Source organism: Garra rufa, chromosome 18, assembly GCF_049309525.1.
Source record: "Garra rufa chromosome 18, GarRuf1.0, whole genome shotgun sequence".
In the NCBI taxonomy this organism is placed as follows: Eukaryota; Metazoa; Chordata; class Actinopteri; order Cypriniformes; family Cyprinidae; genus Garra; species Garra rufa.
The window spans coordinates 27281324-27306995 of NC_133378.1; the positions used below are offsets into that span (position 1 = coordinate 27281324).

Below are 25672 nucleotides of genomic sequence, written 5' to 3' on the forward strand. Positions count from 1 at the left end.
CCTTGCAGGCATCAGTCTGCCAGAAGGTGTGGACCCATCATTCTTGGCAGCACTGCCTGAAGACATCCGTCGGGAGGTGCTGCAGAACCAGCTGGGAATCAGACCTCCTTCTCGGCCTCCTGTCGCCTCCACGTTGACTGCATCAGCTAGCACTGTGCTGGGAACAGGGCCAGGGGTTACTGAGGTCAGCCCAGAATTCCTAGCTGCTCTCCCACCTGCAATTCAGGAAGAGGTACGAGTAACAATTGCAGAGGTAACTTATCTGAACAGAAAAAGTCTTCCAAAAGTGATGTTTGTTCAGTGTTTCTTTTATGCCCTATCAGGTCTTGGCTCAGCAGAGGGCGGAGCAACAGCGTCGAGAGTTATCCCAGCAACCCACACAGGGAGATCAACCTCTGGACCCCGTCACGTTCATCCAGACCCTGCCCTCTGAGTTGCGGCGATCCGTTCTGGAGGACATGGAGGATAGCGTGCTGGCGGTCATGCCCCCAGATATTGCAGCAGAAGCTGCAGCACTGCGGAGGGAACAGGAGGCCAGGCAGAGACAGCTGATGCATGAGAGGTTGTTCGGTCACAGCTCTTCCTCAGCCCTGTCCGCCATCCTACGCTCACCTGCCTTCACAAGCCGTCTCGGCGGCAACCGTGGGGTGCAATACACTCGACTGGCTGTGCAAAGAGGAGGGACGTTTCAAATGGGAGGGAGTGCCAATCACAGCCGGTGAGTGTGATGAACAGCGCCTGATGCTGAAAAAAAATTACAAGCACGTAAATAGTAATTCTCTATATATACAGTTAAGGTCAAAAGTTGTACAAAATGCACATTGTTTTTTTTTTATTTAGTACAGACCTGAATAATATATTTCACATAAAAGATGTTTACATATAGTCCACAAGAGAAAATATATAAAATAATGTAATATAAAAATGACCCCCTTCAAACGTTTACATACACTTGATTATTAATACCGTTTTTACCTAAATGATCCACAGCTGTTTTTTTTTTTTGTTTAATGATAGTTGTTCATGAGTCCTTTGTTTGTCCTGAACAGTTAAACTGACTGCTGTTCAGAAAAAATCCTTCAGCTCCCACAAATTCTTTGGTTTTCAGCATTTTTGTGTTTTTGAACCCTTTCCAACAATGACAGTATGATTTCGAGATCCATCTTTTCACACTGAGGACAACTGAGGAACTGAGGTTCAAAAGCTCACTGATGCTTCAGAAGGAAAAACCATGCATTAAACTTTTTGAATTTGAAGATCAGGGTAAATTTAACTTATTTTGTTTTCTGGGAAACAGCTAAATATCTTCTGTAGCTTCTGAAGGGCAGTACTAAATGAAAAAATATATATATTTAGGCAAAATAAGAAAAATGGATTCTGATTGGCTGGCAGGTGTGCAGTAAAACCGTTTAATGCACAGGTAGTTCCAAGTCAGTTAAATCACCGTTCTATATTAATGCGCTGCTTTAATTGATGCACGCAAACAGAGAGAGAGAGAGAGAGAGAGAGAGAGACACAGGTCAAACTCGGAGATCGCACTGTGCTGCGCACATACATAAACTTCTTGTCAGCACTTCCCCGCGATTCTTATTGTTAAAATATCCTAGATACTAGATCGCTACGTTATATTCCTCAGCAACGAGGTGGTAAAACTGCTGTTTTTGAATGATTTTGTTGTTTGTAGAGAGAGACCGGCAGCACACAGGCAGGTACACACACACACACACACACACACACACACAACTGTCATCTCTCTCTCTAGCCTTCTCGCTCACTCTCGGTCTATGATAATTTACTGAAACAAATGCTATAATTCATTCAAATAAATGTGATCACTATTTCATCTCTGTGTGATTTGAAGCAGGCAGAATGCTAGAGCTGCGTGTCATAACTGACGAAAATAACAGTCTTTTTTTACCTATTCGGTCAAATATTGTGCTGCAAAGAGCAGTACTAGTTTTAACTTGTCTATAACTTGGCAAATAACCATGGAATAAGCAGGATAATCAACGGCTTGCCGTGCATTAAAGGATTTAAAATGCACTTCGCGGAGGCAACCACCCTCCACTTCACGTCGGGCGGTTATTAGCCTCCACGTCGTGCATTTAAAATCTTTTAATGCACGACAAACCGTTGATTATCCCTTACGTGTTTCCTAATGAAGCTTCAGTGAGCGATTGAACCTTCTGTAATAGTTGCATATGAGTGCCCTTAGTTGTCCTCAGTGTAAAAAGATGGATCTCAAAATCATTTTTGGAAAGGGTTCAAATACACACAAATGCTGAAAACCCAAAGAATTTGTGGCACCTGAAAGATTTTTCTGAAGAACAGTGGGCAGTTTAACTGTTCAGGACAAACAAGGGACTCATGAACCGCTATCAATAAACAAACAAAAACACAGCTGTGTATCATTCAAGAAAACAACACAGTATTAAGAATCAAGTGTATGTAAACGTTTAAACAGGGTTTATATTCACTTGAATTTTGTGAATTGTATATAAACTTCTATTTATATCTTATTAATATCTTATTTAGGTCAGTACTAAATAAAGAAAATAACATGCACTTTGTATGATCCCTCTTATCCCTCTGATCCCTTCGGTAAAATAATTATAATTTTGCAGATTTGACTTCAACTGTATATTAAATAATGTGTTAATGTTCTTAGTCTTCTCCTTGCAGGGACTTTTTTTTTATTCTCACACATAAGTGCAATTTAGTTTGTACACCTGTTTAAGTTGCAAATGTGAGTGAAACACTGATGAAAGCAGTATTTGTGGACAGTTACATTTAGTATCTCTAATTCATCTTTTGTTTGTTTTTAAATCTAGGCCCTCTAGCTCTAATGTAGATTCTCTCCTGCGTCTGCGGGGGCGTCTCTTGTTAGACCACGAGGCCTTGTCCTGCCTTCTAGTGCTGCTTTTTGTGGACGAGCCCAAGCTCAATACCAGCCGCCTCCACCGAGTGCTGCGTAACTTGTGCTACCACTCTCAGACACGTGGCTGGGTCATCCGCAGCCTCTTGTCTATCCTGCAGCGTAGCAGCGAGAGCGAGCTGTGTCTAGAGACCGCACGCCTGGAGGAATCCCGTGGCAAGCGCTCACTAGGCCAGGGCTCATCCAGTGGAGGAAAGGGTTGCTCTTCATCCCCGCAGGCGGCAGTAGCCTCTTCTTCATCGTCCTCCTCGTCATCTTCCTCTCTGGAGCTGTTGAACAGAGTGGAGTCACGTAGTTCCAGTCAGCTTTCTTGGCTGTCTGTGTCAATGGACGCAGCTTTGGGATGCAGGACCAACATCTTTCAAATCCAGCGGGTGTCAGGAAGGAAACACGCAGAGAAGCATTCAGCAGGAGGGAGCATGAGCTCGGGAGGGCTTGGTGGTGGAGTGTCAGGAACGGGAATGGCATGTGCAGGGGGAGGAGGTGGATCAACGGTTCACATCCACCCGCAGGCTGCTCCGGTTGTCTGTCGACATGTACTGGACACCCTCATCCAACTGGCCAAGGTAGGTTTCATAGCTTTTTCATGACAAAAAGAACATTAAAAGCAATACGCAAAACAGTAGAACAAAAGAACATTTATTGTCTTTTTTAAGGGTTTGTACAAGGTGCTTAAAGTATTTGAAGTTGACGTTTTGAAATTTAAGGCCTAGAAAAACCCTTTAAAAAAAAGCAATATTATTGAAGAGGTACTTGAAAAGTGCTTGAATTATTGTTAGACAATGTATCTATAAAATAATTGTTTAATTTTGTCAATAAGCACAATCATTTCACACAAAATTCACGCAATAAAAAAAATACCCTTTTCGTTTATGTTCAATATCAGAAAACAATCGAACTAAGCAAGTTGTAGTACTGAGTGTCTTGTAAACATGGCTGAAGAGGCGCAAAAAGGAACAGATGAACCAAATCGATTGAGTCTTTTACACTGGAACTGCTCTGATTAATTAAAAAATGTGACTTCGAACATTCATTTTAAGCGATTCACTAGCAAAAAACAGATCAAATTAAAAGGGCCATTCATTTTCAAATTAGCCATTTTCAAATTTTGACATCTCTTGTAATGGTTTAAAAAATGGCTAAAACGGGAGCTTTTCGAAACAGTAAATCATTTTGCGACGCAATGGTTTAACTGATTCAAAATGCTCAAATTGGATTGCGTATCGTGAATCATTTTTTTCAGATTACAACTTCAAATCCCCTATCACGAATCATTTGATTTAGATTCCAATCTAAGTCAAATGATTCGCCATCTGCACTGCAAGTCCTGATCTGAAATGATGGTTCGATAATCATTATTCAGATCGGGACTTCAGAGCATGGATCGTGAATCATATTTAATTTAGATCGGAAATGTGTGTGTCACAAATCATTTGATTCAAATCAGGTCTTTGCAGCATGTATTGCGAATCATTTGATTTAGATTGGAATGAGTTTGTGAATCATTTCACGAATTGAATGATTCAAATCAAATTCGTATTCGAGATACGCAATTTAAAGTCGTGATCTAAATTAAATGATTCATGATATGCAAAGTTCCGATCTTAGTCAAATGATTCATGATTTGTGCTTTGAGTCCTGATCTGAAATGATGGTTCTAGAATCATTCAGATCTGGACTTCAGAGCGTGGATCGCAAATCATTTAATTCAGGACTTAAATCAGGACTTCGATGTGGGTTGCAAATCATTTGGTTCAGATCAGGATTTTTTTTCAGATTTTTTTTTTTCCTTTCTTAAACTGTAGAAAACATCAAACCATTCAGGCAGTACAGTTATAAAAACAAAACAAAGAAAAAAGAAAAAGTATACACATACAAATCCCTTAAGAAAATTAATAGTGGTTTTACAATAGTAAAAGTGTAGTATACTTTATAATATTTCAGTAGTAATATGTGTATGTGCTTCACTTTATCTTTTGCCTTTTTATTAATTTATCTTATGTTTTTATTTATTTCTTTTTTTAGAATTTAAAATAAAAGACAGTGTTTAATAAGTGACATCTCTGAAGTCTAGAAAATCAAAAAAAGTAGTGCTGGAAAATCCCAGGCAAGTCCTGGAATTTAGTATGAACCCTGTTGTTTCTTTTGCTCTTATTTCTTCTAGGTATTTCCCAGTCACTTCACTCAGCAGCGCTGTAAAGATCCCCTGTCGTTGTCCCCATCCGAGTTGGACACTCGTCTTTGTGCCAGCTCGACACCGACTGCCAGTGGAAGCTGCCGGTCAGGTGGCACCAGCCAGAGCAACTCCTCAGCTACCCTGAGTAATCCCACTTCTACCCACAATTCCCTGAGCGCCTGCACAGTTACACCACAGTCCCTGGGCATCTCCACTGATTTCTGGGATCTCCTGGTCAAGCTGGACAACATGAATGTGAGCCGTAAAGGCAAGGCCTCCATGAAGACTGTGCCTCTAGGGGGTGCTGGTGAGACAGAGGGGGCTCTGTTGAGCCTTGAGGCATCTCCGCTGGGCCAGCTGATGAACATGCTCTCCCATCCGGTGATCCGCCGTAGTTCCCTTCTTACTGAGAAACTGCTCCGTCTGCTCTCTTTGATCTCCATCGCTCTGCCTGACAACAAGGCCATGGAGGTTCCAGCCAGCCACCCAGTGCCTCAGGCCCCGACTGCCACACCCTCTGCCCCTGCCGCTCAAACCACAGCAGGGTCGGGAACCATCTCAGTGGTGGCAGGTACGGGCACTACGCAGGGCTCAGTGGGCCTGACGCCCTCTCAGCCAGCCACTACGGTATCTGTTGTTGCAAGCAGCACCACCACCTCCGGCATTATTGCTGGTGAGTCTCATAGCACACACACACATGCATCCAGCTCGACGCAGTTATACATTTTAGAGGTCATTCTGTAGTCAAGTAATTTTGTATGATTCTGATAATTGGCCAATCAGTTGTGTTTGTGCTTCTGGCAGTAAAATATTCAAATCACATTGTTATATCTCATTATTTTAGTGGGAAAACAGAAGGCAGCTGTGAGTGCCGCAGACATTGAAGCCAAACTGGCCTCTGCTGGACTAACAGAGAAACAGCTGCAGCTCTCTGTGGAGGTATTTAATGATGGTGCACACACATATGTCGCCTCATGTCTGGTTCTCCTAACCCTGGGCTCTTTTGACCCAGCTCAGCGGTCGGATTAGTTACCTCCTGTGGTTTGTGTCCAGGTGCTGACATCCCACTCGTGTTCGGAGGAAGGTCTGGAGGACGCAGCCAACATCCTGCTGCAGCTGTCCAGAGGGGACGCACCGACCCGAGACACTGTACTGAGACTTCTACTCAGCGGCGCGCGTCAGCTCGGATACACTCTCTGCAAACAAATCGGTCAGTGCTACAAAAATTTCCTTTTTTTGTAACTATACTTTAAGATTCTTTATGGTACTGAATATTGAATATCTATTATATGTAGACGGCCAAGTAATGCTAATGTACTTAAAGGTTCGTTTACAGCTTATCTAGCAGAAATTTCAAAACTTCTGGTCTGTGTTTAGGCACTTTACTGGCGGAGTTGAGGGAGTATAACCTGGAGCAGCAGAGAAGAGCACGTGCTGATGCTCAGTCTCCTGAAGCTTCTCATGAGGACCCATCCATCACCACACGCCTAAAGGGCAAGATGACCAGCAGGTGGGGACAAAGTTTCAATATACATTACCACTAGGGGTCAGTTTAGGGCTGTCACAAATCCTCGATTCAATTTGAGTACTTGATTTAAAAAAAATCAGATTGCATTTTTGTTGAGTAACTGGGAAAATACCAGAAGTGACGCAGAAGTATTGCTGTGAGTTTAGGTTTATTATAACATTCATCTGGGTAGCAACATCCACCATTTCATCATATTTGTAAAGTAAATCATTTATAAACCTACGCAACTTCAGGAGAATGCATCAGTGTCTTTCTCAACATGCTAACTGTTCATTGCGATTTCAAAATAAAAGTTCAATCCCTCACTCTGAGTTTGTCTGAGTTGACAGCCCTAGGTCAATTTGATTATTTTATTTTTTTGAAAGAGTAATAAGACTGTTATCTATTATTATAAAATAACTTTATTTCATTAAAAATACGGTAATATTGTGAAATATTACAATGTAAAGTAACTTCTGTTATTATAAAATATTTAAAAGTGTCTCAAACAAATATAAAAAAAATTCTCAGGAGCAATTTCTCTAGTTTTCAGTATCACATGATGTTAGAAGTCATTCTAATATGCTGATTTGGGTTCAAGAAACATTTCTTAATTTTCTTTTCTTTTCTTTTTCATTTCTTAAAAACGGTTGTACTGCTTAATATTTTTGTGAAAACTGATACTTTTTCAAGATTCTTTGATGAATAGGAAGTTTAGAGTTGTAATGTTTTGTAACATTATAAATGTCTTTACCTTTCTTCAGTTTAGAAGAAATTTTTTATTTGTTAAATTCATGCAAAAATGACTCCAACTCCCATTTTTGTTTAAGTCTGTTGTAATCTGTTATGTTTTCATGAAATCCTATTGGAAAAATTGACTAATACTCATGATGCTTAGTCAGATCAATTGAATGTATCTTTGTGAAATAAGCCTTAATTTCTTTCAAAAAAGAAAATGTGCTGTTGCACAATGGGAGTATGGTTGCAGAAAGGTTGGTTCAAAACCCATTTGGTGTGGCTAATATTAAAGTAAAAATTGACATTTGCTTCAGACTTTCTCCATAAAATGGTTCTTCACATTAACAGTACTTGCCCTTACCTTTTGATTCTAAATGAGTTACAGATTTGACGGGTCAGAGAGTGTGGTGATTGTGGCTGCTCAGAAGCGCACGTTAGGTGGCCGTGAGCTGCAGCTGCCCTGCATGAGCTCGCTCACGTCCAAGACCTCCACGCAGAAGTTTTTCCTGCGCGTGTTGCAGGTCATCATCCAGCTTAGAGAAGACACACGGCGAGCTAACAAGAAAGCTAAGCAGACAGGAGGAAGATTGAGTAAGTCACTCTCTTTTAACACTGAGGCATTCATTCTCTAATCCTTTAAGGACATTTCCACGCTTCACATTGAAGCTTTCAATTGAGTCTCTTCTCCCTTTGGGCGGTATATATACACCTAATTTTATGTTCACGGGTTTCTCTAAATGTATTCTCCATTTGTCTCCAGGTTCGACCAGTCTGGGCTCGGCCAGCAGTATCCAGGCTGCGGTCCGTCAGCTAGAGGCTGAAGCGGACGCCATCATTCAGATGGTGAGAGAGGGGCAGAGGGCACGCCGTCTACAGCAGGCCCCCCCACCCTCTTCATCCGCATCCTCTTCCGCTGTTGCTGCTGCTGCCGCTGCATCCGCTGCTGTGGCTGTGGCTGGATCGTCTGCCCCCAGTACCTCTGCAACCAACAACCCCCCCGCTGGCACGGCCAGCGCAGCCACGGTTAGCATGGGCCGCACTGACAGCAGGCAGACTGCTACTGACTGTACTCACCCTTACACACACCCATGTTGTTCATAATATCCTGTGTATTTATCACGTATTACTGACTTATTTTACTAAATTTACAATACTTTTTAAGGACATATTGCACCGTATTACACACAGACCAAGGTCGAAATAGCTTTAAAAAAAGTATATATATTTGACAGTATTTATTGTATATCTCTATTTTAGATGCATTCTGAATTTTAGATTAATGTTTAATATAAGCAGTAAAATACAGCAAAAATATATTAATTTTTTTTTTTTTTTTTTTTTTTTTACTGCATTTATATTTACACTACCAGTCAAACGTTTTTTTAACAGTAAGATTTTTTTAAAGAAGTATCTTCTGCTCACCAAGCCTGCATTTATTTTGATCCAAAGCTCAGCAAAAATGCAATTTTGGAATATTTTTACTATTTAAAATAACTCTTTTCTATTTGAATATATTTTAAAACGTAATTTATTCCTGTGATCAAAGCTAAAGTTTCAGCATCATTAGTCCAGTCTTCAGTATCACGTGATCCTTCAGAAATCATTCTAATATTCTGATTTGGTGTTCAAGAAAATGTTTTATTATTATCAATATTTAAAAAGTTGAGTATATTTTTCTTTAGGCTTCTTTGAATGGAATAATCCAAAGATCAACATTTATCTTAAATAAAAATCTTTTGTAACATTATAAACTATACCATTTAAAAGCTTGGAGTCAGTATACATTTTTTTGAGGAAAAGAAATTATCGAAATTAACACTTTTATTTAGCAAGGATGCTTTTAAGTGATGATAAAGACTAATGTTACAGAATATTTCTGTTTCAGATAAATTATGTTCCTCAGAACTTTCTCTTAATCAAAGAAACCTGAAAAAAATTCTACTCAGCTGTTTTCAACCTTTTTTGTGTTGCAAATCAGAATATTAGAATGATTTCTGAAGGATCATGTAATAATGCTAAAAATTTAGCTTTGAAATCACAGGGATAAATTGCATTTTAAAATATATAAAAAATGGACACAGTTATTTTAATTCGTAAATATATTAAACTTTTTACTGTTTGTACCATACTTGGATGAAATAAATGCAGGCTTGGTGAGCAGAAAAGGTGTCTTTAAAAAGCATTAAAAATCTCACTGTTCAAAAACTTTTGACTGGTAATGTATATATTTAGCAAACGCTTTTATACAAAACAACAAAGAAAGGAACAAAAGCAATTTTGTTGAAGGACCAACAATATTTGTAGTATACAAAGCCAGGTTTATTAGAGAACTAAATCAGAAAGCAAGTTAAGAGAAGAAAAATGCAGAGAAAATGTTTTTTCCCCTCTCCTAAATTAACAAATGTTAATTTATGTAAAATTGAGAGAGATTAAAAATTGTTTACCAGTTTAACAATAAATTGGGTAAAGAGCAATATTTACCTTTTTCAGTTTAGAAGAAGTGATTTGGAAAAATTATTAAGATTCCAAAAATTGAAATTTTTGTTCAAACCTGAGAGACTATTATAATCTTTAATGTTTGCATACTCAGATGTGAAATATCCTGTCAGAAAGGTCTTTAACCCTTAAAGGATAACTATTGCCAAAATGCAACCTGGGCTGTTTTTTTACTGTAAACGAGACAAACTTATATCTAAAAGCATAATTACGACAAACGAGCCGTTTTTGAGATTGACCGTGATTTTGTTTTGTGGTCAATGGTCGGTGAATGGGAGTTCTGGGGCATAAATTTGAGCGCATCAAAATCGATATTTTTACAACACTAAGAAGGCTCGACACACCATGAAACTTTGCTCGAAGTATCGCCTGGGTCTCTACACATGAACTCGAGCATTGAGAACATTGTTTGTGTACACAACGTTTACTAAAAAGAAAGGTTTTGAACAACTCTCACTGTTTGGGTTTCCGCTCGCAGCCGTCTTGCCAGTCAAGAGGTGTCGATCTCCGAATGCGAATGAATGGACTCCATAGGACGAAATATTAGGCTTATATGAGGCTCTTTTTACAACCAGAAGGTTAATATTGTTTTTCACTTTCACAAAACAACGAATTAGCTGTGCATTTATATGGAAATATGCTTTAGGAGCTATCCATCCTCGCATTCGGAGATCGACACCTCTTGACTGGCAAGACGGCCGCGAGCGGAAACTCAAACAGTGAAAGTGAGTCGCTCAAAAACTTTCTTTTTAGTAAACTCTGTGTACACAATGTTCTCAATGCTCGAGTTCATGTGTAGAGACCCAAGCGATACTTCGAGCAAAGTTTCATGGTGTGTCGAGCCTTCTTAGTGTTGTAAAAATATCGATTTTAATGCGCTCAAAGTTATGCCCCTAGAACTCCCGTTCACTGGCCATTGACCACAAAACGAAATCACGGTCAATCTCAAAAACGTTTGTCGTAATTATGCTTTTAGATATAAGTTTGTCTCGTTTACAGTAAAAAAAAAAAAACAGCCCAGGTTGCATTTTGGCAATAGTTATCCTTTAATCTCAGTTAAACTAAGTTTGATGCTTAGTTTTATATCACCAACAAAATTGTGAAATATCACAAATATTTATTTTATCACCAAGCCCTGAATTAACATCAAATATCATTATACAAGTAAATATTTGCAGTTCAAATTAAAACTATCCAGCCTCTGAAAGATCACTTCAGCTCTATTTATCAAGCACTTGAACACTATTTGAAAAGTTTCTGAACTTACATTGAATTCACAATGTTTTCCAGTGACAAACCAAGTAATTCAGTCATAAATCCTACCAGTGACTCTTTTCTAAACCCTAAATTCTCTGTTCCACTTCTCAACTGCTCTGCCTCCCACTGCATTGTGCTGCATTTAATGCAGAAAGTCTGTATGGTGCGATGTTTGAGATATTTGAATGCTGCATCCAGCTTTGTGATTCTCTCTAGCTTTGTCTCTTTGTGTGTGGTTTGATTTTTGGCTGGCTGTCAATGCTTTCTTGCTTAAGTGCCATCCCAACCCCCTCTTTCTTGCCAGTGTCTGAATGTTTTGATGCATGATACTGTGTCTCTAGCACTGCTTCTGGTTTCAGTCTGTGATTACCCCCATTTCATCTTTTTTCCTACATGATACACTCTTTGTCTCTTCTTCTCTGTTGGGGGGAATTGTATTGAATCTCAACCTGTTCCTTGGTTCCCCCGGTTCAGTCGGAGGTGCACTCTGTTGCCGATCCCCCAGCAGCTCAAAGAGATGATTCGCCCATGGATGTGGACCAGCCCTCACCTCTAGAGCAAGACCAGGCAGCATCAGGTAAGGTCCTGTGTAACAATAGCTGACATGATGGCTTAGGAACATCAGTGGCTGGAATTATTGCATAGAAGTTTCTGAACTAAACGGTAATAGATGCAATAAATGGTGCTGTGTTGATGTGACTTGGTTACATTGTATGCATGTTAAAATATGGCTTATGTGTGTGAGTAGGTGAAGAGAGCAGCAGTCAGCAGGAACAGGAGGAGCGTTTGCCTGACCTGCCACTGTTGAGTGAGCAGCTGCTATTGGATGAGCTATGGGACATGCTGGGGGAGTGTCTAAAAGAGCTTGAGGAGTCCCATGATCAACATGCAGTTTTAGGTATTTTATTTATAATTTTTTTACACTACCAGTCAAAAGTTTTTTTACAGTATGATTTTTAATGTTTTTTTAAAGAAGTCTCTTCTGCTCACCAAGCCTGCAATTATTTGGTCCAAAGTACAGCGAAAACAGTAAAATTTTGAAATATGTTTACTATTTAAACAATTTTCTTTTTCAATATATTTTAAAATATAATTTATTCTTGTGATCAAAGCTAAATCTTCAGCATCATTACTTAAGTCTTCATTGTCACATGAGCCTTTAGAAAGTACTTTTAAAAAGTAATTTTTTCAGGATTTTTGAATGATAGAAAGATCCAAAGATCAGCATTTATCTGAAATAAAAAAGCTTTTATGACATTATACACTATTTTAAATAGTAAAAATATTTCAGAATTTAAGTGCTTTCGCTGTACTTTGGATTAAATAAATGCAGGCTTGTTGAGCATAAGAAAATGTTTCCTGTTTACTGTGTGTTTATGTTTTTAGAAACAGAAATAATTTCATGCTAACAAATTTCTGTACTGCTCTAGTGCTGCAACCCGCAGTAGAAGCCTTTTTCCTGGTGCACGCCACTGAGCGGGAAAGCAAACCTCCAGTTCGAGACACTCGAGAGAGCCAGCTGTCACACATCAAGGACGAGCCACCCCCACTGTCACCCGCTCCACTCACCCCTGCCACCCCCTCCTCTCTGGATCCCTTCTTTTCCAGGGAGCCCTCCTCTATGCACATCTCCTCCAACCTGCCTCCAGACACACAGAAGTTCCTGCGTTTCGCAGGTGAGTCAATCAAACACAAGCTGTCCCGTGGTCCCTTATGGAGGAACACATGATGAATACTAATGAAGACTGTCCTCGATATGAACTCCTTCCCTGTCTTTAACAGAGACCCACCGCACAGTGCTGAATCAGATCCTGCGACAGTCCACAACTCATCTGGCAGATGGGCCATTCGCTGTTTTGGTTGATTACATCCGCATCTTGGACTTTGATGTCAAGCGCAAGTAAGATATGGCTTTTAGCCACTAAAAACTTAAGGAAAAAAATGTTTAAAAATATTTTATATTTTGCATAAAATTAGTTGTTAGGGTAAAAAAAAATGAAAATTATTATGTCATTAATTACTCACCCTCATGTCATTCCAAACCTGTAAGACCTTCATTCATCTTCGGAACATAAATTAAGATATTTTTGATGAAATGCAAGAGCTTTCTGACCCTTTTCTGAGCAACGTAACTACCACGTTCAAGGCTAAGAAAACAAAAATAATGGTTTTATTCAACAATTTTTCGCTTCTGTGTCGCACATTCATGGTCTTTCAGGTCCATGAACGTAGTTGCTTTGCTGTCTATTTAGGGTCAGAAAGCTGTCGGGTTTCATCAAAAATTGTGGTGAAATATCTTAAATTGTGTTTCGAAGATGAATAAAGGTCTTACAGGTTTGGAACAACATGAGGTTGAGTAATTAATGAAAGTAGTTCATAACATTTTTGGGTGAACTATTTCTTTAAGAACATGTTCATATTTCACCCCAAAATCAAAAGAAAAAAAGTAGTGATGATACAAATAAATGTAATGCTGTAATCTGTTTAATATAATGCAAACAATATATACATGTGATACTTTTTGTATTATCTTGATTTTTGCTGTAATTCTAATTATAAATTAGTTTATTAAAGTAGTCAAAGTCGGTTAAGAATCATTATGGAGAATGACAATTACAAAAATTTAAAAAATAAAACATCTGTATTGTAGTAAAGTCAATGTATGAAATGTATGAAAATGTCAGTTCAAAAAATCTAAATAACAGACACATTTTATTTATGCAAAATATACTTTATCTGTTTTAATTTTATTTTTTTTAGGGGTGAAATAAAACCTTATTTGTGTATTCATTTGTGACCTTGGACCACAAAACCAGTCCGAAGGTTTTTTTTAAATTGAGATTTTTACATCTGAAAGCTGAATAAATAAGCTTGTTAGGATAAGACGATATATGGCTGAGATACAACTATTTGAAAATCTGGAATCTGAGGGTGCAAAAAAAAAATCTAAATATTGAGAAAATCGCCTTTAAAGTTGTCCAAATTAAGTTCTTAGCAATGCATATTATTAATCAAAAATTTTATTTTGATATATTTATGGTGGGAAATTGATCAAATATTTTTATGGAACATGATCTTTACTTAATATCCTAATGATTTGTGCTTAAAGAAAAATTATTACCCATATTGACCCATACAGTGTATTTTTGGCTATTGCTTCAAATATACCCGTGCTACTTAAGACGCATTTTATTTATTTTTATTTTTGGTTAATAACTTTTTTTTATTAACCTTTTTTTTGATTCTCCTTATTTGGGTTTCTACTTTTTTCCCCTCTCTCTCTGGGTTGAGTCTTTTATCTAACAAGTGTGTCTTTTAGGTATTTCCGTCAGGAGTTGGAGCGTCTGGATGAGGGCCTGAGGAAAGAGGATATGGCCGTCCATGTGAGGAGAGACCACGTCTTTGAAGATTCTTACAGAGAGCTGCACCGCAAGAGCCCAGAGGACATGAAGAACAGACTGTAAATCTCTCACGCTTTCTCACTCTGCCAATCTCTCTCACACAAATGTGCCCAGTATTTTACAGATAGCTGCAAGAGCAGGGCAGTCTAGTTTGTTCTCCTTTTCATTCTTACGCTCTCTTTCTCTACAGGTATATAGTCTTTGAAGGAGAAGAGGGTCAGGATGCAGGTGGGCTGTTAAGAGAATGGTACATGATCATCTCCAGAGAAATGTTCAACCCCATGTACGCCCTGTTCCGCACTTCACCTGGCGACCGAGTCACCTACACCATCAACCCATCCTCCCACTGCAACCCCAACCATCTCAGCTACTTCAAGTTTGTGGGACGTGTGGTGGCTAAAGCAGTCTATGACAACAGGCTATTAGAGTGTTACTTCACACGCAGCTTCTACAAACACATCCTGGGCAAGAGCGTCAGGTACCATCAAGGATTAGCTTCATCTGCCATATTCAGGTCTTATTTATCTTAATTGGGTTGTATGGAATAACCTGAATGATTTTGTGGTTCATAGGTATACAGACATGGAGAGCGAAGACTATCCCTTCTTCCAGGGTCTGGTCTACTTGTTGGAGAACGATGTGTCCACTCTGGGCTACGAGCTGACATTCAGCACAGAGGTATGGGCTGCATTTTGATTAGTACTCTTATTTTGTTATTTCTGTCATTTCATGTCAAAATCAATTTCTCATATGTTCACAGGTCCAAGAGTTTGGCGTGTGTGAAGTGAGAGATCTGAAGGCCAATGGTGCCAACATCCTTGTCACAGAGGAGAATAAGAAAGAATATGTGCATCTGGTCTGCCAGATGAAGATGACAGGTGAGCACACACTCCAATAAACATCACTGTTAGTGAGGAACGGGGAGGTTCAGGAGTCTATCAGAGAGCTGAAACATCTGTGTTTCTCAGGTGCAATCCGTAAACAGCTGGCCGCCTTCCTGGAGGGCTTCTATGAAATCATCCCCAAGAGACTGATCTCCATCTTCACTGAGCAAGAGCTGGAGCTGCTCATCTCCGGCCTGCCCACCATCGACATTGACGACCTCAAGGCCAATACAGAATACCACAAATATCAGTCCAGTTCTATTCAGGTATTTACACATGAAATTACATATTTATTGTTTTATTTATGACTGTTGCCTTTATCTCTGCAGTTTTCCTTGATAACTATTAGGGCTGCCCTCGACTAAAGCTAGTAGTTTTAAGGATTTTATTTTACGGATTAGTCAACTATTTGCACGTTTAATAAACCATATAAATCATAATAATGAACCTTTAATGCATACATAGCCTAAAAAGCGCTCAAACGCATGCAATAAAAGCTTGCCACAGTGCACTGGCAGATATAATAATATTGATAAACTAGTGCTTTTTTTTTTTTCTTTTCGGCTTAAGAGATAAAATCGGCGGCACTGACTCATCATAGCGAATACGCTTACATGTTTCATACGGATTATATAATCAGAGAATATTTGTTAATTAGTTCATTTAAAAGTAGACATTTCACTCTTTATAGATGGCCTATATTGTTCATGTCTGTAAGACAAGTATACATGGAGTTTCGAAGTTTCGCACTCAAGTTCACAGAGACGACAGAAAGCGCATCCATTTGCTTTCATTATTTTACAAAAGCGCAACGTTTTGTTGTTATTCTGAGTGCACACTAATAAATGCAGTCTTTACAGATTCCAAAAGATGTATTACTTTTATCTGTATGAAAAACTGAATTTAAGAGCAAGTGACCACACCGGCACCTCCATTTGTCATGCAGTGAGCGCGCTACTATTAAGCTTCCACTCCGCACAGGCCCTTCAATAGCGCACATTTTTTAGTTTAACATTAGATTAAGCTGCCATGTAAATTTGCTGCTACTAACATATTCGACCAACTATCTTCTCGTCGACTAATGGTTAGGGGGCAGCCCAGAAGTGAGCATCACCCTAGTTCGCTCAACAAAAAGCTAATAGAATTTGTTAATTGGCTATTTAAGATAATTAGCTCTGTAACCAGCAAAGAAGTGAAAAGCTAAGGCTATAAACAAACTACACCACAAATTTCAATGTCAGCACCACTAAGCTTCAGACAACTCTTTAAATCTTTATTTAAAAGCAGATTAGATTAGTTTTCCTGTTTGGTGTTTAATGTGCCCAGTAAACTCCCTAGTCCCATTTAGTAACTTGTTAGCAACCATCTGTTTAAAGACAAAGTAAAAGTGGGGTAATGTATTTTGTAGAATAAAACATGAAGATATCTTGAGCTTGTGTTAACCACAGACCTTATTTCAGGCATTAAAGCATTCAAAATAAAAATAAAAAAATCCTGATAATTTACTCACCTCCATGTCATCCAAGATGTTATGTTCATGTCTTTCTTTTTTCAGTTGAAAAGTGAGGTTTTTGAGGAAAACATTCCAGGATTTTTCTTCATATAGCGTCCAATGGGTTGAAGGTCCAAATTGTAGTTTCAATGCAGCTTCAAAGGGCTCTACACGATCCCCGCCAAGGAATAAGAGTCTTATCTAGTGAGACAATGCAGTCATCAAAAATTGAAATTATATACTTTGCAGCCGCAAATGCTCATCTTGCTCTAGCTCTGTCCACACATTACGTAATCACGTTGGAAAGATCTTGTGACGTAGGTGGAAGTACCGACCCAGTGTTTACAAAGCGAATGTGCAAAGAAAGTCAAATGCCCTTTACAAAAAAGGTAAAACAACAAAGTTGGAGCTCTTTGAAGCTGCATTGAAACTGCAATTTGGACCTTCACTATATGACAAAAAAATAATGCAATGTTTTCCTAAAAAACTTAATTTCTTTGTAACTGAAGAAAGACATGAACATCTTGGATGAGGAAACTATCAGGATTTTTTTTTTATCTTGAAGTGAACTAATCCTTTAACCAAAAACTCTTAGACTTTCAGGCAGTGGAACCAGATTTGAAGAAATCCTTACTCATTTTAGGACTTATTCCTGCAGCTCTCTGTAATTTTATAGCCAGCAAGTCATTTTCCTACCGTTTAGTTTTTTTTTTTTTTGTCTAAATACCCAATTTACTTTGCCAGATGTATTCTCTACCTGGTTTTAATTTTCTGTCCTCCTTACTCTTCACAGATCCAGTGGTTCTGGCGTGCATTACGATCCTTTGACCAGGCCGACCGGGCCAAATTCCTGCAGTTTGTTACGGGCACGTCTAAAGTGCCACTGCAGGGCTTTGCTGCACTGGAAGGAATGAACGGCATCCAGAAGTTCCAGATCCACCGAGACGACCGCTCCACTGACCGCCTGCCCTCTGCGCACACTTGGTAAATGAACACCGGTGTCTCTGAACACACAATACTGAAGTCCACGATAAAATATTTATTGCAATCTGTAGTTCGTTTGACAGATACTATGCCAAAGCATAATGGCCCAAAACACAACTTTAAAGACCTTTAAGTTAGAATATTTAAAAAATCGACACTTTTTGCCCAGAAGACACATATCGTTTCATATCATCCCTACACAATACAGATGTTTCCTTTCAGAACTTCCATAATGCATGTAATAAACCGTCTCTAAAGTCTACATGCTACATTGCATGGCAATTGTGTTCTTATACGTCTCTGTTTCTCTTTTTCTTTTCAGCTTTAACCAGTTGGACCTCCCAGCGTATGAGAGCTATGAGAAGTTAAGACACATGCTGCTGCTGGCCATTCAGGAATGTTCTGAAGGCTTCGGATTGGCCTAAAGACTCTCCCTAAACCCACACACAGATGTAGACTTACATGTTGTTAACTTATGACACACATGCATATTCACACTATCATACATACGGCCAAGACCTACTTCTAATCCACATAAAACAAACAGATGGACGGCTACGAGTGACAGAGATGTATTGACATTGCCTACTACACACAGAGCCTCTCATTGACACACCGAACTGTATTTGGTCTATGTGTGTGTCTCACTTCCCTATTAAAATTACAGAGCCCGAGAGAAGATCACAGAGGATATCTGAGGACTAATATAAAAGACATTTTCTCCATTTAGTTTGGTTTCTCTGTACAAAAGGTTTGGGAGTTTATTATGTTTAATCTTTTTTGTTCTTCTCTGGCTGTTAAAAAGGAGAGGGCTGTTTTTGTGTGTGTAAAGAGGATGGTTGTAACCCTCTGGCGGGGGAAAAAAAGTTGATTGTCCTCTGTTGCTAATGTGTGACCTCACTAGCTTTGCAAATGGGAACTTTAATTTGGGGGAGGGGAAGTCGTGGACAAGGGCGGGAGGGCGAGAACATGGAGCGAGGTTTTGGTGAAATTGCAGACGTGCAGGGATTTTCAGAAAGGGGACATTTTTAGGCATCTTTTGTGGTATTTTTGGAGAGGAACACACAGATTTGAGAAGTGAAGGACTGAGACTTGAACCGCGGGTGCTCAGACACATGCGGTTATTACCCAACTGCTGATGCAGCCTCTCAGCAGCTAATCAGAACGTAAATTGCTACATAAATAAATGCATAAAATGAGCCCACTGTGTCCTCTAGAGTTGTTTCAATGTATGCCTTACACATTTGCACTAACAGGAGCAAATATCATTTATATGTTAAGAAATATACTGATGGAGGTCCATGGAAACTAACTTGACACATGCTGTGGGGTCCAAGTATTAAAAGCTCTATTCTTCATCCTGAGTTATGTATGAGGAATTCTGTCCCGTTATTGATCACCTGCATGAGTGTCACATTAATTGCTTTGGATTTTTGTTCACCAGTATTTCAGGATAGCCTTTTTAGCCTTTGTTTTTGCACGGGAGCTGGTGTGAAGTGTAATGAGCGTCTCGAACCATCTGGAGCTTCCAGTAATGTCCCTGCTGGGCATCCATGCTGTTAGGATACAGTTCACCATGCCTGCTTTCTCCTACTCACCCCAGACTGCAGGAGTCCACTTGGCTAGACTGACAGCTCTCAACAAAGTGCAAGATCAAAGGTGAGAGAGGATGTTGGAGCTGTGATCATTTTCTGAATTTCAGATGTTTCTTTTGCTTATTCCATTTAACCCTGAAAATTCTTTACCTAATTTGGAGTTCCTGGTTAAAAAACACTTATAAATCTCTCATTATGCTATATTTGTCACCAATTTTGGGATTAGTGTTTTGTCAACTTGACAGGTTTTGTAGTTCTCTTTGGAACCAATTGATTGTAGGCCTCATTGATTTGAGCTCAGCACCTTAGTTTTGAGTAAACAAATTAATTAATTGTGGATAATTTGGGCAATGTTCCCTCAAAAGCTGATGTGTGTGAATTCAGACCAGTTTCAAAGAGAAATGCAAAAGTTGTCCAAAAAAAAAAACCTCACACAATCCAGTGTTTGGTAATAACATAGCAAGAGTTATTACGTTATATAAGTCAGTACGCTTTAGTCCAATGTAATAACATTTAACTTAAAATGTTGGGCAAAAGAAAATCCTCTCTGGGACAAAATGATTGGTGAAATAGGTTTAAGCAGAATGTGCCTACAGATAAGTTACACAGCCTAAAATATTAAAGTTAAGTTTATTTTTTCCAATTATAGGTCTAATTTTCAGCAGGACGAGGGAAATTACCACGACGAGGGAATTTTCCAAGATGCTCTAAAACAGATGCTATACCTGTGCATGTTTTTCCTCAACACTGTATGTCCAGAAAAAGGTCTCTTAATATTTGATTAATCAGTTATGACTTTGCATTTCAGACTGGCCAGCAGGGGGAGTGCAGTGATCTATTAGTTGTTAAATATATACAAAAATACTTAGTTCAAGTCAAAAGTTTACATACACCTTGCAGAATCTGTAAAATGGTAATTATTTTACCAAAATAAGAAGGATCATACAAAATGCATGTTATTTTCGATTTAGTACTGACCTGAATAAGACATTTAACATAAGACATTTATATATAGTCTATAAAAGAAAATAACAGTTGAGTTTATAAAAATGACCCTGTTCAAAAGTTTACGTACACTTGATTCTTAATACTGTTACCTGATGATCCACAGCTGTATTTTAGTGATACTTGTTCATGATCCCCTTGTTTGTCCTGAACAGTTAAAACCGCCTGCTGTTCTTCAGAAAAATCCTTTTGGTCCCACAATTTTTTTCAGCATTTTTGTGGATTTGAACTCTTCCCAACAATGTAGGATTTTAAGGTCCATCTTTTCACACTGAGTGACTGGGTTCAAATGCTCACTGATGCTTCAGAAGGAAACACAATGCATTAAAAGCTGGGGGTGAAAACTTTTTGAATTTGAAGATCAAGGCAAGTTTAACTTAATTTGTCTTCTGGGAAGCATGTAAGTATCTTCTTTAGCTTCTGAAGGGCAATACTAAATGAAAAATTTACACCTCGTCATTCTGTTAAAAAAAACGTACACCCCCGGCTCTCAATGCATGTTTCTTTCAGAAGCATCAGTAAGCGTTTGAACCTTCTGTAAAAGTTGCTTATGAATCTCTCAGTTGTCCTCAGTGTGAAAAGATGGATCTCAAAATCATACAGTCATTGTTGGAAATGGTTCAAATACACAAAAAATGCTGAAAAACCAAGGAATTTGTGGGACCTGAAGGATTTTTCTGAAGAACAGCAGGCAGTTTAACTGTTCAGAACAAACAAGGGACTCACTAAACATAAAACACAGGATCATTCAGGATAAGAACACATTATTAAAAGTCAAGTGTATGTAAACTTTTGAATGGGGTCATTTTTATAAATTCAACTATTTTCTCTTGTGGTCTAATAATGTAAACATCTTAAATGTGAAATATCTTATTCAGATCAGTACTAAATAAAAAATAACATGCATTTTTTGTATGACCCATTTTATTTTGGTAAAATAACTAACGTTTTGCAGATTCTGCAAATATAAATCATTTCTAATAATTCCAAACTTTTTTTTTCAGGTAAAAATAAATCCACTATGGTGACCTGTGTGCATGATGTTTAATTAAACACTGCATTTTTTGCATGCAAGTGCCTTTGTTAATGTTTGATCACTAAACAAATCCATAGCTGTTATCAATAGTACAAGCAGAGTGAAGAAAGCTTTTGTGCAGCCATGCTAAACAAAATCGTTTTTATGGTTTTCTCAGAATGTTTTTTCCAGCTGTCCCAGTTTATCTCAAATATACTAATTCATATTTTGGAAAATGTCTAGTGCGAGGCATAAGGCCAGTTCATTAATGAAGTGTGTTTTTTGAGGCGAAGCCAGAACACTTTTAGTGTAGCACAGTGTGCATAAATCAGCTTAAATATTGACTATCCTGGAGAAATGATAAGGAAGGAAATAAATGGGCTGCTTCATTTTTCAGGCCGACTGAAAGGCAATTAACTTCATGCTCCTAAATGAGAATGTATATTTTAACCTTGAGTAGCGCAAGTGCTAATTTCCTGAACAGACATCCCATTTAATGCCATTAGATTAAGCTGTGAAAAGCTTCACCGTATGATCTAGAAACTCATATTGTTTGCAAAGGATGTCACAATTAGTTTTAGGCTATTGTGCATATGTAATAACATTATCAGTGACTGTGTTTATGGGAAACAATTAAGCTGCTGAGATGTTCTGATACTTTCTGTGATGTGTGACCCTGGAACACAAAACCAGTCTTAAGTCGCACAGGTATATTTGTAGCAATAGCCAAAAACACATTGTATGGGTCAAAAATGATTGATTTTTCTTTTATGCCAAAAATCATTAGGATATTATTTCGTACATTTGCTACCATAAATCTACTCAAACTAATTTTTGATTAGTAATATGCATTGCTAAGAACTTAACTTAGACAACTTAAAAGGTGATTTTCTCAATATTAAGGTTTTTTTGCACCCTCAGATTAATTTTCAAATAGTTGTGTTTTGGCCAAATATTGTCCTATCCTAACAAACCATACATCATAAAAGTGACATTTATGACTGGTTTTGTGATCCAAGGTCACATATATGAAAAGTATTAGTGATGACATCTGTCACATTTTCACTGGTTGTTCATTGAATCCCAGTGCAGAAGCCAAAGTGTCGCTTTTTAAATGTTTTCCCACCTTTGTTTTTCTGCTTCACTTGCTTTTCATCAGTGTGGAAATGGACTGGGAGTCTCTGCTCAAATCAGAGGCAGCGAAAACCTCTTTCCAGTAGCATAGACACCACTGCGGCTCGCATGACCTCATAGTCAAATTAACTTCTGAACAGACTCTGCATTCTAGCAGTGGCCATTATAAATCAAGCGCTGGCTTCCTCCTTCCTGTCTGCATCTCTGGTCTCTGTTTCTCTTTATCTTCATCTCTCTCACTCATTTTCAGCACTCGTTTCTTGTGCTGGTGCACAATAACCAGAGACCTCGAGAGAGAGAGAGAGAGAGAGAGAGAGCGAGAGAGAGAGAGACTAACGTCGTCATAGCTTGTCCCACTTTAGATCCTGAGGAGAGGAACTGCATGAAACAAATGTGCTATTTTGTCTGTGTTTGTGACCAAAAGACTGAATTAATGAAGAGATCTCTCTAGCAGATGTAAAATGTAATGCAGATGGTGTTATTAACTGTTACCCTGACATTTCCAGCTAGGAAGGTTGCGTTTAAATGTATGTTACTACATGGGAATGGTCTTGGGGTCACTGGTTGAGCTTGGTTATTTTGCGGCTGTACTCATGACGCTAATAGATTAATTGAATTCATTAAGTGAATGTGAGGTCATTCTGATGGTCTGACCTGGTGTTAATCACCGAGTAATTGAAGGGTAATGATGGAGGCAGAGCTCAGTGGCTTCTTTCCAACTCATGAATTATTGACAGACACAAAGTCCAGATTGCTTAAATGTAATGTTAAAATTAGTGGCATGTTTACAGTTGACTACATTGGAATGAACTGGATTAGTAAGAGTTTTAATGTTTTTATTAGTCTCTTATGCTCATCAAAGCTGTATAAAAAATACAGAAAAGTCACTAATATTGTGAAGTAATATTGCAATTTATAATATTGTTTTCCTATGTTAAAATACTTTGAAATATAATTTATTTCTGTGACGCAGCGCTGAATTTTCATCAGCCATTACTCTAGTCTTCAGTGTCACATGATCCTTAAGAAATCATTCTAATATGCTGATTCATTATCAATGTTGGAAACAGTTGTTCTGCTTAATTTTTTTTTTTTTTGAACCTGTGACTTTTTCAGGATTGTATGATGAATAAAATGTTAAAAAGAACAGCGATTATTTAAAATAGAAATATTTTCTAAAAATATAAGTCTTTACTATCACTTTGTATCCATTTAACACATACTTGCTGAATAAAAGTTTTATTTTCTAAAAAGAAAAACCTTCGAATAGTAGTGTATATTTTAACAAAATTACTTTTTTGAAAAAAATGCTGTTCTTGTGTACTTTTTATTGAAAAAATGCATCATGGGTTGCAATTGATATTAAGCAGCACAATTGTTTCCAACTGAAGAATCGTGACACTGAAGACTGAATGTAATGATGCTGAAAGTTCAACTTTACTTCACGGGAATAAATTATATATTAAAGTATATTAAAATAGAAAACTGTTATTTTAAATTGCAATAATATTTCACAAAATTACATTTTTAGCTGTATTTTTGATCAAATAAATGCACCTTGATGTTTTTATATCCTGGTGGGGACCTAAACCTGAATACACACAGACTGGTGAGAACTTGTGTCATGATGGGGACCTATATTGAGGTCCCCATGGGGGAATAAGCTTATAAATCATGCAGAATGAGTTTTTTTGAGAATGTAAAAATGCAGAAAGTTCCCTCTAAGGGTTAGGTTTAGGGGTAGGTTAAGGGGATAGAAAATACAGTGTGGACAGTATAAAATACATTGCACCTATGGATGTCCCCACAAGGATAGCGGAACAAGTGTGTGTGTGTATTTATACTGTATACACACCATTTAAAAATTTGGTAGAGTTTGAAGTTTTGCTGAAGGAAGTCTCTTCTGCTCACTTGGGCTGCATTTAGTTGATCAAAAATAGAGTAAAAGTTAATTATTAAACATTGTTTCAATTTAAAATATCTGATAAATTCGATTTGGTTCCCAAGTAACATTACTTCTTACTACATCATCTCCGTTTAAAACAGTCGTTCTGCTTAATAGTTTTATACCTTGACACTGTCGACAGTATTTCTTAAATAGCTTTTTTGACCTTGTGAGGATGGAGGTTTGATTGACAGGCAATCTGACCAATCATAACGCCGAATTGGCCATTTTATCCGATAAACAAATGGAAATGGCAGGTGAGTAGATGAACTTCTTCGGTGGACTTGAACTTAAAATATGGTGTGTATTTACGTCTTTCCCCTGTTGAAATAAAATAGTGATAGTAAACTACTGATGTACATTCCTTTTGTGTTTTAACCAGTAAATAAAAAAGATGATCGCCTCACGTCCTGCTTGAACTGAGGCGCTACAGCGTTCTGTCACGACACGTAATTTATGGTTTAATTTCTAAAAAAAAAAACTACAAAATTGGACGCAAAGACTTTGTTTCATAGCAAAAGCAACCTGTTTTGTCTTTTTGTTGGCGCGTTTCAGTGTCCTTTGTGCTCCGCGTATTTTTCACTGCGTCAGAACATGTTTGGCATAAAAGCGGCATGGCGTTTCAAACATAGCAAGGGTGACTAAAAGGGGCGGGTCTTTGCGTTTTGTTCTCGTCCTTGATTTTCATATTTAAAAAAAATCACTAAAAGGGCATTGAAATAAAAATAATCAAATACAACATCCCGTTATTTTATTTCCAGTTCATTTTTTCCACCAATTTGGCTCCATCTGTAGAGTGCCACTATTTTAAAAAAAGAGCCCAGCTGTTTGAAACAGAAATTCCCATGTAATCGTCCTTTGATCGGAACGCTGTAATTTGCTTTTTGGTGGTTGACAGTCTATTTGTAGCCCTTGCAAATCATATTCAAAGCGGCTGTTTTGCATGAGCTTTTGTCATTGCATTTGATGCCATTAATGCAAACTGGCAACTCCCTGCGCGAGGTTTTCAAGATGAACCTTCAAGCTTCATTTGTCCTGCCTGATTGAGGATGTGCTCATGGACCTGTCACAAATTGAGGTCCTTTAACAGAAGACTGGGCATTAGTTT

At 38.2% G+C, this 25672-nt stretch overlaps 1 protein-coding gene across 3 annotated transcripts in view; it reads left to right on the forward strand.

The window, feature by feature from the left end:
- huwe1 (HECT, UBA and WWE domain containing E3 ubiquitin protein ligase 1) overlaps positions 1 to 19069 on the forward strand; it is a 61808-nt gene extending 42739 nt beyond the window's left edge. For all 3 annotated transcript variants that reach the window (XM_073823706.1, XM_073823704.1, XM_073823705.1), the window contains 20 exons: positions 9 to 232; positions 324 to 718; positions 2832 to 3501; positions 5100 to 5784; positions 5956 to 6050; positions 6165 to 6321; positions 6489 to 6621; positions 7742 to 7947; positions 8117 to 8379; positions 11584 to 11686; positions 11858 to 12007; positions 12540 to 12785; positions 12892 to 13009; positions 14429 to 14569; positions 14701 to 14988; positions 15083 to 15188; positions 15271 to 15388; positions 15479 to 15660; positions 17680 to 17870; positions 18193 to 19069. In XM_073823706.1, coding sequence (XP_073679807.1) covers positions 9 to 232; positions 324 to 718; positions 2832 to 3501; positions 5100 to 5784; positions 5956 to 6050; positions 6165 to 6321; positions 6489 to 6621; positions 7742 to 7947; positions 8117 to 8379; positions 11584 to 11686; positions 11858 to 12007; positions 12540 to 12785; positions 12892 to 13009; positions 14429 to 14569; positions 14701 to 14988; positions 15083 to 15188; positions 15271 to 15388; positions 15479 to 15660; positions 17680 to 17870; positions 18193 to 18295 — 4574 coding nt within the window. In that variant the 3' untranslated portion in view covers positions 18296 to 19069. The remainder of the gene's footprint in view (positions 1 to 8; positions 233 to 323; positions 719 to 2831; positions 3502 to 5099; positions 5785 to 5955; positions 6051 to 6164; positions 6322 to 6488; positions 6622 to 7741; positions 7948 to 8116; positions 8380 to 11583; positions 11687 to 11857; positions 12008 to 12539; positions 12786 to 12891; positions 13010 to 14428; positions 14570 to 14700; positions 14989 to 15082; positions 15189 to 15270; positions 15389 to 15478; positions 15661 to 17679; positions 17871 to 18192) is intronic.
- Positions 19070 to 25672: the final 6603 nt, after the last annotated feature.